Here is a 16,056-nt window from a genome sequence, read left to right as displayed (position 1 = left end):
AATGGATAAGCGACAAGACTTTTGTCAGGGACTGTATATCTGTACTTTAAGTTAAAAAAATAAAGTGAGTACTTCATCCGCCACTGTCAACCGAACACACACATCCAAATGGGCATTGATTGTAATGTATAAAGGCCGCCTTAATGCATTACACTGTATTACCAGTGAAAGTGGGCATGACAGAGACTAGCTTGGGATTTTATTGGAAACTAATAAAACATGCAGCTGCTTTCCTGTGACCTGACGAGCAAATGCAGGTACCATTAGAACAACACTGCACAGGTGGGTGGTTGTGGTGGGGTCCACGCCATCTGTCTGTGCGGGCAGAGATCACCATTGTAAATAGCACTTGAAGAGCAAAGCGGCAGTCTGGATCCATGATGCTCACCAGCAATATTGACATGCTGTGCGTGTTTACATGCGGGCCTTCCTTTTACAATTCAATGCATGAAGCATGAACTCCGCAACAAGGAGCAACTTGTCATTCCATTTGTGCAATGCTGAATTCTGCGAAAATGGCAACTATATTAAAGGGCATGCGGGGCAATATGTTCAACATCAAAAATACTAACGCAGCAGAGAGTTTTTAAAGTCAACTAGTGTCTTTCTTAACAAATACTTTATCTGATTATAAAAACAAATGTTTTAATAAACGCTAACTTAAATAAATATCGGATCAGAATGGCTGTGCAGCTGTTTAGGCAGTGTTTTTCAATCTTTTTTTTGAGCCACAGAACACCTTTTTCATTAAAAAAAAAAAAAAAAAAAAAAGGATATCTGGAGCATATACAGTGGGGCAAATAAGTATTTAGTCAACCACCAATTGTGCAAGTTCTCCTACTTTAAATGAAAGAGAGGCCTGTAATTGTCAACATGAGTAAACCTCAACCATGAGAGACAGAATGTGGAAAAAAAAAAACAGAAAATCAAATTATTTGATTGGAAAATAAGTATTTGGTCATCTACAAACAAGCAAGATTTCTGGCTGTCAAAGAGGTCTAACTTCTTCTAACGAGGTCTAACGAGGCTCCATTCGTTGCCTGTATTAATGGCACCTGTTTTAACTCATTATCGGTATAAAAGACACCTGTCCACAACCTCAGTCAGTCACACTCCAAACTCCACTATGGCCAAGACCAAAGTGCTGTCGAAGGACACCACAGACAAAATTGTAGACCTGCACCAGGCTGGGAAGACTCAATCTACAATAGGTAAAATGCTTAGTGTAAAGCAGGGGTGTCCAAACTTTTTGCAAAGGTGGCCAGATTTGGTGTGGTAAAAATGTGGGAGGCCGAACTTGGCTGACGCCCTTTACGTAGAACAATATATTTAAGCAAATTTTAGCAAGCCATTCTGTGTGTCACATTTGCTTTATTATTTTTTTCAAATAATAATTTCAACAATCTCGGAACTAGCCTTTGTGGCATTCTCTTTCGTCTATCGGGCTCTTGCGAAATACTGCTGCTGTGAAATTAAACTAGCTTCAAGTTGCTTCAATTTCTCCCTTAGTATCTTCCCTGTAATCTTGTCGTACATGTCAGCATGTCTTGTTTGGTAATATCGCCTCACATTGAACTCTTTAAAAATAGCGACTGTCTCTTTGCAAATGAGGCAGACACAGTTCTTACATATTTTAGTGAAGAAATGGCTCAATTTCCATCTATCCTTGAAGCATCGGCCGTCGCAGTCAACTTTCTTTTTTTTGTTGTTTGTCGCCATTTTAGATATTGGAAGTAAAAGGTTACACAGGGTAATTTTGCTTAGAGTGCTGCTGCCTTTTGGTGGGTAAATGAGGAGCAGCATTTAGTGTGTGAGCTACTTCATATGCTGGTAGCATTACTGCTGACTGATTTATTAAGTCTCTGTGCGGGCCAGACGTTATTGATTTTATGACAGAGGCTGGGGGCCGGATGAAATTTGACCACGGGCCGCATTTGGCCCCCGGGCCGGACTTTGGGTATGTCTGGTGTAAACAAATCAACTGTGGGAGCAATTATTAGAAAATGGAAGACATACAAGACCACTGATAATCTCCCTCGATCTGGGGCTCCATGCAAGATCTCACCCCGTGGCGTTAAAATGATAACAAGAACGGTGAGCGAAAATCCCTGAACCACACGGGGGGACCTAGTGAATGACCTACAGAGACCTGGGACCACAGTAACAAAGGCTACTATCAGTAACACAATGCGTTGCCAGGGACTCAAATCCTGCACTGCCAGATGTATCCCCCAGCTGAAGCCAGTACACGTCCAAACCCGTCTGCGGTTCGCGAGAGAGCATTTGGATGATCCAGAAGAGGACTGGGAGAATGTGTTATGGTCAGATAAAACCAAAATAGAACTTTTTGGTAGAAGCACAGGTTCTCGTGTTTGGAGGAGAAAGAATACTGAATTGCATCCGAAGAAGACCATACCCACTGTGAAGCATTGGGGTGGAAACATCATGCTTTGGGGCTGTTTTTCTGCAAAAGGACCAGGACGACTGATCTGTGTAAAAGAAAGAATGAATGAGGCCATGTATCGAGAGATTTTGAGTGAAAATCTCCTTCCATCAACAATGGCATTGGAGATGAGACGTGTCTGGGTCTTTCAGCATGACAATGATCCCAAACACACAGCCAGGGCAACAAAAAAGTGGCTTCGTAAGAAGCATTTCAAGGTCCTGGAGTGGCCTAGCTAGTCCCCAGATCTCAACCCCATAGAAAATCTGGAGGGAGTTGAAAGTCCGTGTTGCCCAACGACAGCCCCAAGACATCACTGCTCTAGATTCCTTTGATGTTCCTGATGACTTCATCAATAAATTGTATGAATCCTTGCCGAACCGCATGGATGCAGTCCTTCAAACCCATGGAAGTCATACAAAATATTAAATATGGATCTCACAGCACCACTACTTAATTCGCTTATGTTATCTAACATATTTTTGTATTTGAAGTACATTTTTCCATTTTTACACTACTTTCTGTAGGCGACAAAACTTTTGTCTTGCCAAAATTTGACCTTTATGTTCCTCAAGTTCCTCAAGTCAAAGAAGATCAAGATCCTCCAGGACTGGCCAGCCCAGTCACCAGACATGAACATCATTGAGCATGTCTGGGGTAGGATGAAAGAGGAAGCATGGAAGACGAAACCCAAGAATGTTGATGAACTGTGGGAGGCCTGCAAGACTGCTTTCTTTGATGTTCCTGATGACTTCATCAATAAATTGTATGAATCCTTGTCAAAGCCCATGAAAGTCATAGAAACTATTAAATTTGGATCTCACAGAACCACTACTTAATTCGCTTATGTTATGTAACATTTTTGTATTTGAAGTACATGTTTTGTTCAATTTTCACACTACTTTCTGTAGGCGACAAAACTTTTGTTTTGCCAAAATCTGACCTTTATGTCTTCGTGAAATGATAAATCTTTTTTCAGTGAAACAAACAAATGTATCTTTGTACATTCATCATTTGGGAGGGTCTTAGCTTTCGTATGAGCCATTTCTGAAACCAATTGGAAAATTAAAAGTCAGGTTATTAGCTATTGTTTCTACAAAATGGATAAGCAACAAGACTTTTGTCAGGAACTGTAGCCCTGACCCACTTTCACCCAATCTGTTTGGTTTTATTAATGAATGAATGAATGAATATCCCGTCCCCAGCAAAAAGTGTACTTGCAGGTTACGCTGTTTAATCGTCCCTACCAATTTTGAGACCAAACCCTTGCTTTTTACAAACCTTTTCTATCACTATTACCGTCTATAATGTGAGCCTGTGTTCACCATGTTTGTTCCCCTCATCACTCAAGATGTGAGCTCCACATTGAGGTGTTTTTCCTCTAAAACTGAAGTGGGTGATATCTGCACCTCTTCAGCGACCTTTAAAAAGAATTTATATTTGATTATCTAATTCATCCACACAAACGCAGCTTCCATCTCCTTATCAGTGTCGTTTCACACGAGCGATAACCTTTTTTCAAACAAGTTCTTATGAGTTTGGAAACAACTTTTTGCACTTGAAGTGACATTTTCAAATGACAGTGAATCCTGCACTAGAAGTAATAGTTCATCATTGTGATGGTGTGCGTCTGAGTGTGTATTTTATCTCGTCTTTTTCCTTCTTAAGTCTCATCATCCATCTTGTTGGCAGTTATGCGATTGTGGTGTGAATAGGTTTGTTTTTTATACCTCAATGTATTTAATTAAGTTGAAATGTTTCCCATTGGAAATAAAGAACCAGGAATGGTATCAAAATGTCGTCGTTGTGAATAAAACCTGAGTCATTCATAGTCACATTAACGGTCATACAAGTAGAAAAATGAAGGTAGCTGTTCGTCAAACACATGAATAAACTACAACTAGGGGTAGGAACCTTTGGGTACCTCATGATACGATACGATTTGCGACACAAAGCTCACAATAATGATGATCTCATGATATGGCGATAAAACAATTATCAATACATGGGTCAGGAAATCATTCTACGATATTCTAAAAAGCTAATAAACAAAAGAACAAGTTATTTCCATTAGGGTTGCAGCTATCGATTATTTTAGTCGATTAATCGGGTAATTGGATATGGAACATAAAAAAATTAAAATATCTGAGCTGAGCCTCAAATGGTATAAGAAATAAATAAATGAGGATCTAAGTACAACAAGAGAATAATTGGCCAACTTACATTGCAAAGGTCCGCTAGCTTAAATGCTATAAAATGCTACTTTTTTTTTTTTTTTGCAGTGCTCTTAACAAATGGTTCAAAAACATATTCCCACAAAAACAGTTAAATATACACTCACTGGCCACTTTATTAGGTACATCTGTCCAACTGCTCGTTAACACTTAATTTCTAATCAAACAATCACATGGCGGCAACTCAGAGCATTTTAGGCATGTAGACATGGTTTAAGACAATCTCCTGCAGTTCAAACCGAGCATCAGTATGGGGAAGAAAGGTGATTTGAGTCACTTTGAACGGGGCATGGTTGTTGGTTCCAGAATGGCTGGTCTGAGTATTTCAGAAACTGCTGATTTACTGGGATTTTCACGCACAACCATCTCTAGGGTTTACAGAGAATGGTCCGAAAAAGAAAAAATATCCAGTGAGCGGCAGTTCTGTAGGCGGAAATGCCTTTTTGATGCCAGAGGTCAGAGGAGAATGGCCAGACTGGTTGGAGCTGATAGAAAGGCAACAGTGACTCAAATAATCACCTGTTACAACCAAGGTAGGTAGAAGAGCATCTCTGAACGCACAGCACGCCGAACTTGGAGGCAGATGGGCTACAGCAGCAGAAGATCACGCCGGGTGCCACTCCTCTTAGCTAAGAACAGGAAACTGAGGCTACAATTTGCACAAACTCATCGAAATTGGACAATAGAAGATTGGAAAAACGTTGCCTGGTCTGATGAGTCTCGATTTCTGCTGCGACACTCGGACGGTAGGGTCAGAATTTGGCGTCAACAACATGAAACCATGGATCCATCCTGCTTTGTATGAAAGGTTCAGGCTGGTGGTGGTGGTGTAATGGTGTAGGGAATATTTTCTTGGCACTCTTTGGGCCCCTTAGTACCAACTGAGCATCGTTGGAACTCCACAGCCTACCTGAGTATTGTTGCTGACCATGTCCATCCCTTTATGACCACAATGTACCCAACGTCTGATGGCTACTTTCAGCAGGATAATGCGCCATGTCATAAAGCTGGAATCATCTCAGACTGGTTTCTTGAACATGACAATGAGTTCACTGTACTCAAATGGCCTCCACAGTCACCAAATCTCATTCCAATAGAGCATCTTTAGGATGTGGTGGAACGGGAGATTCGCATCATGGATGTGCAGCCGACAAATCTGCACCAACTGTGTGATGCCATCATGTCAATATGGACCAAACTCTCTGAGGAATGCTTCCAGCACCTTGTTGAATCTATGCCACGAAGAATTGAGGCAGTTCTGAAGGCAAAAGGGGATCCAACCCGTGACTAGCATGGTGTACCGAATAAAGTGGCCGGTGAGAGTATAAATTAAATTACGAATGCATTACAAAAAAAATTAGCTTAAACAAAAACTTAGCTTATGTTGGTCTTAACAAGGAGCAACAGGATTCAGCCATGTGAAATGAGGAATGTCATATTCAATGTTGCCACTAGAGGGAAGTGTATCCACCCAAATCAATAAAACTAAATGTAAACGCTTTCAAAACAAATCATTACAATGCTACTTTAAGTAAACGAATTCTCGAAGCAGCGAAATTTAATCCGAATCTTTTTTTCTAATCGAATTACTTGAGTTAATCAATTCATCGTTGCAGCACTAATTTCCATCATTCTGTTGAACTGGAATAAGTTTGTCATATTTAAAACCCTAAACCCTTTTAAGTAGGAGGGTGGCAACACAGCAAAATGAATCAGTGATCTTGTCATATTAACATCCATGTGAGGCATTTTTCAATTTTCTTCCGTTGTTCTGTGTTGAAACAAAGACTTTCATATTCGACTAGAGACACTTGCTTTGTTAAAAATTACGAGCGAAAAATTGAGCTTCTATTTCTGGCGATTCTTTTTCTATTGTAACTACAGGTAGTCCCCGGGTGACTTTTTTTAAAATGTTGACTTTTGTTTTGTGATGCATGCTTTTATTTTGGCGCAGGAAGCGTAGAACAGGAAGCGAGCACATGTACAGACGCACCCGCCCACCCCACACATGCACACACAGACCGGATAAAGAGGTGACAGCCTGCGCGCAGATTTGTTGCTTGTGAAGCATCCAGAGGCGATGGCTGTAGACAGCCACTTTCTGTAATCTGATTGCTTTCTTTCAGTAACGAGTAATCTAACGCTTTAATTTTTCCAAACCAGTAATCTGATTAGTTTCCTTAGCGTTACTATTTTTGTTATTGCCACATAATGTATGTAGAATGAAGAATATTGTAGTCATGTACGAAGAGCATTTTGAAAAGAAAATGTATGAAAGGTTTGCACTAAGTGTTTATTTCCATGGTAGCCGCTCACAGTTACTTCCGGTTTTGGTCCCTAATCACACGCGCAAAGTGTTTTGGGACTGAGAAAGGCGTGTACCAGCACAGGTGCACATTCGAACCTGTTGAGATGTGGGAGGGAATGTTGATCTGTGTGTGTCCATGAATGTGCGTGAGTATTTTCCTTCATTCTGGAGGGTTCCAGCGATAGGTCGGAGCTGCTACATGCGCAGCCGTTTCGCAGCTTTGCCGTTGCGACGGCGGGTAGTCATCGGCGAGCATTGTTTACATCATATTTGTGTTGCACATTTATGCCTTAAGGTGACGTATTCGTTTAGCATCTTTGGGATGTGCTGTAAGTTGTGTTGTAAGAGTGTATAGTGCTTAGTTGCCGCCACGTTTTGTTGCCAAATTGACTGCATGTGTGTACGCCGTACTTCCGGGTTGGCACTGATATGCTGTTTAACCCTAACCTCTAAACCAGTGGTGTCCAAACTATTCCACATAAGGCCGCAGTGGGTGCTGGATTTCATTCCTACACAACAAGACAACATCTTTTCACCAATCTGGTGTCTCACAAGTGTAATCAGTTGATTGCAGTCAGGTGCTGCTTGTTTTAGCACAAACTTCATTGGTTAAACTGTCCGTGCTCGATTGGTAGGAACAAAAACCAGGACCCACAGCGGCCCTTGAGGACAGGTTTGGACACCCATGCTCTAAACCCTAACCCGAAATTCAGAATTTTTGACATTAGGCTTAATCTTCGAGTTAGTGGGATTTAATTAGTCAGCGGAGTTGATTTTAACAACTTCCATGGTGTTTGTCATTTATTTGTTAGTTTCAGGGCTCCGAAGTGGCCTAGCTAGCGTGAGTCAATGGTGATTGAAATCAACTCCATCGACTAATTTAACCTCCGCTAACTCGAACATTAAGCCTTATGTGAATTGGCTTTAAATTCAATTTTTGGAAATTGGAAATTTTGAGAATTAATCTTAAAGTAATTTAATTACTTTAATAATAAAATAATCAGTAAAGTAAGTAGTTTATTTTTCTGAAGCGTAATCTGGTATTACATGACTTTTTTCAAGTAATCTGTGACACCACTGCCTCTCTTGTACGGTTTATTGTGTGTTTCCAATTGTGGTCGAAAACTTGGGCGAGTTTATGCGATTGTTTTTGATGATGTGCGGACGCTGATACATGCTAATCGTTTGTTATTGCTGTATTAGCAGCTACTTGTAAACGCAAATTTGAATTACTGTTACTGAAGATGAGACTGATTTATTTTCATTTTTAGTTTCATTCTACAAGTGTTGATGTCATGAGCAGTTGAACAAAGTCAGCAAACCACAGTGACTTCGGACATCAACATTTCGTAGCTTAGCTCGCTCTCTAGCCGAGACTTTGCTCCAACATTTTGGCGAGGACAGTACAATGACGTGTAATACATGTTTTTGGATTGTTAAAAAACAAAACAAAAACAAGAAAATTTAGAGTGTGTTTTGAGGTTTTGAAAGGGTTAATTCCAATTTACGTGCAAATCCGGGTTACATCGCCAGCGCGGGAATGGAACTTGTTCGTAAACCGGGGACTACCTGTACTTGTGTTTGGAGACTTGACTTCTGGTACTCTAGTTTCTTTCCCTACTGAGCAGTGGGTGCCGCTGAACCCCTCTACTGTTACAAAGCACTCGCAGGCGGACACACTTTGAGCTTCCCCTTTATTGAAAGACCAGCATCCGCCACTGTACTTGGCACATAATGCCTGACCTGCAGAATTCTGAAACAATATGTGGATGCAATCCCAACTGTTCTACCACTAGTAATTTCGGAGAAAGTTCAGAAGTGTCCATCCAAATATAAATGTCCAAACACTTTATCCCACTATTCCACTTTTTCTGCCAATTTCTAAACACAACCGATGGCGCAAACAGGCGATTCGCTGTAATTGAGCCCGTAAGAAACCAAGGCTTTTTCTGCATTGGAACCAGATTTTAAAGAGATCGTCTACTAAGCTCACCACAGACAGAAATGGAATCACTACGAAGCAGAAGTGAACCTAATAGTGCAGGCAAAGAACTCCCTGTGCATTCAGCCTGAGCCTGAGCTTAGCTAAATTTCAGCTAAATTGACCCTCCGAGAGACCATTGCGTGACTATTCCTTTATACAACATCGTATACTAGTAATGTATATGCATAATTACGGGAATAAAACCTCACCACCTCCATCTCGCCAGATGTCGAGTTCATTACTTAAAGAGCTATCGAATTCAATGTGTCTGGAAAATACATTAATCTTAGAATGTATCAGATACTGTCACCGTAGCAACAGACAAATTGAACAAAGGCTCAGAGAAGCTGCACAAGTAATCATCTTTATTAGTTTGAATTACAGACATTCTTTTACAGGCAAGACTTAAATACTTTCTGTACATTTAATCACAGACACCGCACTTTACGACACGAGAGACTAATTAGGAAGAATACCTTGCTTCATCTTTTGAGTCAATTAAATACAGAACACATACTCACGCGCACGGTTTACACACAAACACACACACGCGCAGGTAGACCGTTCAGCTTCGAGCCGCCACAGCTGGGGCTTGTTGCTGGTCACTGGACTGCAGCTGTCTGCCCAGGTACTCCCTATTAAACAAATGAATCATAATAATTAGCCTTGATCAAAATTCAAGTGTAACAGTATGTCATTCGTTCATTCAATAATGTTTCAGAATCCGAAATCTGAAGACGACTTGTCGTTTTATTTGTAATTGTCAAATAAAAAATCGTGAAACACATAACAGCCTATTTTTGCTGTTCTGATTTTGTTTGGAATTAAAAATAGAATTTGAGAGAATGGAATTATCATGCTATTTTTGTTCCAAAGGCGTAGGTTTGCATAGGGACGGTAAGGACGTAAAACTACCATCTTTTCAGCCACCTTATTTGCATTATATAGGGTGGGGCAGAGCAACTTGCTTATTTAAATTTGGCGCCCTGAAGTGATGGTTGCCCTGAGGATGGTAGGGATGGTCTTATTTGAGAGGGTGGGGCTTAAAGTGTGTCATTTATTTGGTGTTTATTTTTTCAGGAACCCCAGTGAGCATCATTGAGTGGACAAAGTTGGAACGCCCTTTCACTGGGGAGGCATTTTTTTCAAGCGGTTGCTAAATTGTCGCAATGCAACGTCCATTCAGTTGTCTTTTTTTTTTTTTTTTTTTTTTTTTTTTTTTTAAAAACCTGTCCTGTTTAGCTGTTTGACACGGAGCATGGAAGTCTTAAGTGTCCGGTTGGTCTGAACAGTTTTAATGTTTCACATTGATCATTCAACATATCTCGTTTATTATGACAAAGCAGCGAACAGGAAGGGGTTATGGAGGAAGAGAAGAAACACAAGAGAAGAAAGAATAGAAACACAAACAACGACAAGAAATACATTGAACGCCTACACTAACTATTAATATGTTGGTGCTATTGTCAGTTAGATGTATTTCCGGTTGACACCATGTGGGGGGCCTGTTGACCAGGGAAAGAAGGGGAGGTGGGTGGGGAAGTCCAAAAACTAAGTGATTGGGAGGGGTAGAGTGTACACATATCAGCTCTGTGATCTAGAACCCAGTAATCGTGTGAATCTCTTGTGAGTGTAGGCCCGTTGGCAACCTACCCTACGCAGCCCCACCGCCAGTCCCGACACCCCCGACCCGAGCGCGCCCAATTACATCCATTCCGTAGATATTTCAATATTGCCCCCGTGGTGGTGTTCCTGGCCGGCAGTTGATTGTTTCATGGGTAAAGGTGGTGTAACTGGTGGTGAACTGAAATTTCATCCCTACAAATTAGCTATGGTGCAGGAACTTAATCCAACTTAATAATTGCTCGCATGATACCATACAAAATCAAAACTGTGAAAAATAGGCCTTTGTTTTCAGATCTGAAAACAAGAAATAAGTCCTTATCCATTTTCCGATGTGGATTCTAAGACCTATGGAATTAACTAATGATTCACTGATACAAGCGCCATCTTAATTTGTCAATGAGAAAAGTGTAATTTGGCGCACCAAAAAGTAAATGTGTCTAGCTTACCTTTTGCTCAAGTACTAGAAAAGCTCACAATTAAATTTAGCTAAACTAAAATTAGCAGAATTATGCAATAGTAATATACAGTGATCCCTCGCTTTTTGTGGTTAATGGGGACAAAAACCCGTAGCGATAAGTGAAAAACCGTGAAGTAGCACCCTTCCCCCCCCAAAAACGTTTTGTGTGTGTGTGTAATCAATGTATTTATTCAGATTTAGCATTGGAAAGAGATACATATAAGACATGTTTGATTAAAAAAAAAAAAAAAAAAAATTTAATGTAATAAATGTTTTTTAAGCACTTCAAATGTAATAACTATAAGTTTTAAATGTTACCGTTACACTGAATTATTATTTTAAACAACAATAAAGTAGAGAAATGCTTGTCTTTATTAAATGCTTCATTGAGTGAGTTCACTCAAATCTGCTGAAGATGCTCACTTACACACAATGAGTTGCCACAGCAAGTTAAACGATGATTGACGCATGCGGCACTTTGAAGTTTCGACTTCCAGGCATCTCTGGCAAGATCAAACCTTAACGTCTGTCAATCATCGTTAACTTTAATAAGCAACTCCAGTGCACTGCCTGACCACGAAAAGGAGCAGGAGGGAGACTACATGATCGGATTGGGACAGCTAATCTGTATTTATCTGTTTTTTAATTGGAAAAAAAAAAAAAAATCTGCGATGGACTGAGGGCGTGAAGTTTGAAGCGCGAATTAGCGAGGGATCACTGTAATATTGAGCCTAGACTTTATTAAGACTAAAATATGCCTTTTTTGCCACATGATATTTGAAATGATAGAATCCAACAAGATATTACTTAAAACTACATTTCCATAATTTCCATGAAAAAGCACCTTAGACATGTAAGGTTCCAGTGGACTTCTTTTCAACAGCCCAACATCCGATCTTTCAGACACTTGATATTTAAATGTATTTGATTTGATGCCGCCAGCGAAGCCACATCTGCTTTCATCAAATGTTACGCTTAAATCAAATTTTGAAAGGTCACTCCCCTTGGTTTTCTCTTCCTGCCGAGTAACATTTGCGCGTGTGGCTTGATGATGCCACCCCGCAACTACAAATACAGTCATGTGAAAAAAAAAAAATAGACCCTATGGAAGCCTGTGTGTTTTCGAGCATATTTGCTCACATGGATATTTAATACCCATTTTAATAATCTTGAGAGATTCAAGTAATAGAACTAAACAATTAAAACAGAACTTTCTGTAAAAAAAAAATGGTACACCCTATGGAAGCCTGTGTGTTTTCGAGCATATTTGGTCATATGGGTATTTAATATCAATTTTAATAATCTTGAGAGATTCAAGTAATAGAACTAAACAATTAAAACGGAACTTTTTTAAATTAATGCAATTTCTGTTGAGGAATAAATTAGGACACCCCCACATTCAATCCAACTTGAAATGGCTAAAGTCACACACAGGTGTATCAAATCAGGTGCACATGATTAGAACATCATTACCTAGTTTTTGAAGGAGGCTTGCCTTACTTAAACTTCACATTTAGTTTGGTGTGCCCCTGACTGTTGAACTGAGAGAAAACACCATGGTGAGATCAAAGAAGCTGAAGCTAACCTTCAGAAAGAAGATTGGAGACGCTTATGAGTCTGGTAAGGGATTTCAAAAGATCTCAAAATAATATAAAATCAGCCATTCCATTGTCCGGAAAATAGTCTACAAGTGGAGGACATTCAAAACAACTGCCAGCATGCCCAGGTCTGGCCGTCGAAGCAAGTTCACCACGAGAGCAGACAGCAAGATGCTAAAAGAAGTCTCCAAAAACCCTAAAATGTCATCACGGGACCTACAGTAGGCTCTTGCTACTGTTGATGTAAAAGTGCATGCCTCTACAATCACAAAGAGACTTCACAAGTTTAACCTTCATGGGAGGTGTGCAAGGAAGAAACCCTTGCTCTCCAAGAAGAACATGAAGGCCAAACTGAAGTTTGCCAGAGTGATGTAGACAAAAGAAAAGGCCTTCTGGAATAATGTTTATTGGACAGATGAATCTAAAATATAATTATTTGGACACCAGAACAGATGACGTGTTTGGCGTAAACCCAACAATACAGCATTGCAGGAAAAGAACCTCATACCAACTGTGAAGCATGGAGGTGGAAGTGTCATGGTTTGGGGATGCTTTGCTACAGCAGGACCTGGCCATTATAGAATTCACATTGAATTCTATCGTGTATCAGAGGGTGCTTGAGGAACATGTGAGATCATCTGTGAAAAAACTAAAGCTGAAGCGAAACTGGACCCTGCAACATTACAATGACCCAAAACGTTCCAGTAAATCCACCAAGGACTGGTTGAAAAAGAATAAATGGAGAATCCTGGAATGGCTGAGTCAAACCCATTGAGATGCTGTGGGGTGACTTAAAACAGGATGTACATGCAAGAAACCCTGCAAACATCACGCAGCTGAAAGTATTAAGTTGAGGAGTGGTGCAAACTTTCTTCAGACCTATGTCAAAGACTGGTATATAGCTACAAAAAGCGTTTCACTGAAGTTATTTCTGCCAAAGGGGGTAACACAAGCGATTAGATGGTTGGGTGTCCTAACTTTTTCCTCAGTTAGAATATGCATTTTTGTTGATACAGTGGGGCAAATAAGTATTTAGTCAACCACTAACTGTGCAAGTTCTCCCACTTGAAAATATTAAGAGAGGCCTGTAATTGTCAACATGGGTAAACCTCAACAATGAGAGACAGAATGTGGAAAAAAAAAACAGAAAATCACCTTGTTTGATTTTTAAAGAATTTATTTGCAAATCATGGTGGAAAGTAAGTATTCGGTCAATACCAAAAGTTCACCTCAATACTTTGTTATGTACCCTTTGTTGGCAATAACGGAGGCCAAACGTTTTCTGTAACTCTACACAAGCTTTTCACACACTGTTGCTGGTATTTTGGCCCATTCCTCCATGCAGATCTTCTCTAGAGCAGTGATGTTTTGGGGCTGTCGTTGGGCAACATGGACTTTCAACTCCCTCCACAGTGGGGTTGAGATCTGGGGACTGGCTAGGCCACTCCAGGACCTTGAAATGCTTCTTACAAAACCACTCCTTTGTTGTCCTGGCTGTGTGTTTGGGATCATTGTCATGCTGAAAGACCCAGCAACGCGTCATCTTCAATGCCCTTGCTGATGGAAGGAGATTTTCACTCAAAATCTCTCGATACATGGCCCTATTCATTCTTTCCTTTCGTCGTCCTGGTCCCTTTGCAGAAAAACAGCCCCAAAGCATGATGTTTCCACCCCCATGGCATGGCGTGGCTCAGTGGTAGAGTAGTTGTCCCCCAACTCAGAGGTTGTGGGTTCGATTCTCCGCCCTGATGAACTCGTCTAAGTGTCCTTGAGCAATATACTGAACCCCACGTTGCCCCTAGAGTGTAGTAGTGTAAAGCACTTTGAGCGCCTTGAAAGGTGGAAAAGCTCTATATAAGTATAACACCATTTATCATGACCATGTTTCACAGTGGGTATGGTGTTCTTTCGATGCAATTCAGTATTCTTTCTCCTCTAAACACGAGAACCTGTGTTTCTACCAAAAAGTTCTATTTTGGTTTCATCTGACCATAACACATTCTCCCAGTCCTTTTCTGGATCATCCAAATGCTCTCTAGCGAACCGCAGACGGGCCTGGACATGTACTTTCTTCAGCAGGGGGAACGTCTGGCAGTGCAGGATTTGAGTCCCTGGCGGTGCATTGTGTTACTGATAGTAGCCTTTGTTACTGTGGTCCCAGTTCTCTGTAGGTTTTTCCACTAGGTCCCCCTAGTGGTTCTGGGATTTTTGCTCACCGTTCTTGTTATCATTTTGACGCCGTGGGGTGAGATATTGCATGGAGCCCCAGATCGAGGGAGATTATCAGTGGTCTTGTATGTCTTCCATTTACTAATATCCCACAGTTGATTTCTTTACACCAAGCGTTTTACCTATTGGAGATTCAATCTTCCCAGCCTGGTGCAGGTCTACAACTTTGTCTCTGGTGTCCTTCGACAGCTCTTTGGTCTTGGCCATAGTGGAGGAGTTTGGAGTGTGACTGACTGAAGTTGTGGACAGGTGTCTTTTATACCGATAATGAGTTAAAACAGGTGCCATTAATACAGGTAACGAGTGGAGCCTCGTTAGACCTCGTTAGAAGAAGTTAGACCTCTTTGACAGCCAGAAATCTTGCTTGTTTGTAGTTGACCAAACACTTATTTTCCACTCTAATTTGCCAATAAATTCTTTAAAAATCAAACAATTTGATTTTCTTTTTTTTTAACCACATTCTGTCTCTCATGGTTGAGGTTTACCCATGTTGACAATTACAGGCCTCTCTAATCTTTTCAAGTAGGAGAACTTGCACAATTGGTGGTTGACTAAATACTTATTTGCCCAACTGTATATTTGGTTTAATGAGTAAAACAATATTAATTTTTGTTGTCTACCTGCAATTAAATCAGTGTCTTTTCCAGAGATAAAGGAAAAACAAGATTAGTCAGTCAAATGTGAACATTTCCTAATAAAGAACTGAATATTTAATGGGGTGTCCAAATTTTTTTCACGACTGTATTAAATGTCTCTAGATATGCTCTTTAAAAAAAAAAAAAAGAAAAGAAAAAAAGCAGGATTAGGGAATGTCTCCGTCCTGGAAGATTTGGCATTAATCTGCCTTTTTTTAACAAGTCTGATGCTATCTCTAAAGGTAAGAAAATGACATATTATGAACAACTCTACCCCCGAATTCACCCCCGACTACAATTGAACTTTAAGGCGTGAATTTATATCTTTCATATTATATGGTTCAACAAGCATATCAAAGACTTTCCACTCTGTGTTCTCATGAAAACCATATTAAGTTCAGTAAATCTTCTTGAACACTGCAGAGAAAAAGAGGTAGGTCGCCGCCCTTCATATTTCTCTCTGTTAGTCGGTTTGCGCGTAGGCAGTGAAAAATCTGACCTTGAAGCATAAACACATTTTCCTGTTTGTGTGTAAAAATAAA

General features: G+C 40.3%; 1 protein-coding gene across 4 annotated transcripts in view; it reads right to left on the bottom strand.

The window, feature by feature from the left end:
- Positions 1-9,317: 9,317 nt before the first annotated feature.
- atp6v1h (ATPase H+ transporting V1 subunit H) overlaps positions 9,318-16,056 on the bottom strand; it is a 77,727-nt gene continuing 70,988 nt past the window's right edge. For all 4 annotated transcript variants that reach the window (XM_057856923.1, XM_057856926.1, XM_057856924.1 and 1 more), the window contains one exon: positions 9,318-9,604. In XM_057856923.1, the coding sequence (XP_057712906.1) occupies positions 9,535-9,604 (70 nt within the window). In that variant the 3' untranslated portion in view covers positions 9,318-9,534. The remainder of the gene's footprint in view (positions 9,605-16,056) is intronic.

The sequence above is a fragment of the Corythoichthys intestinalis genome, chromosome 14 (assembly GCF_030265065.1).
Source record: "Corythoichthys intestinalis isolate RoL2023-P3 chromosome 14, ASM3026506v1, whole genome shotgun sequence".
NCBI classification, from domain to species: domain Eukaryota; kingdom Metazoa; phylum Chordata; class Actinopteri; order Syngnathiformes; family Syngnathidae; genus Corythoichthys; species Corythoichthys intestinalis.
Note: the sequence above shows the minus strand (reverse complement) of the source record. Positions and strands in the feature narration are given on the sequence as shown.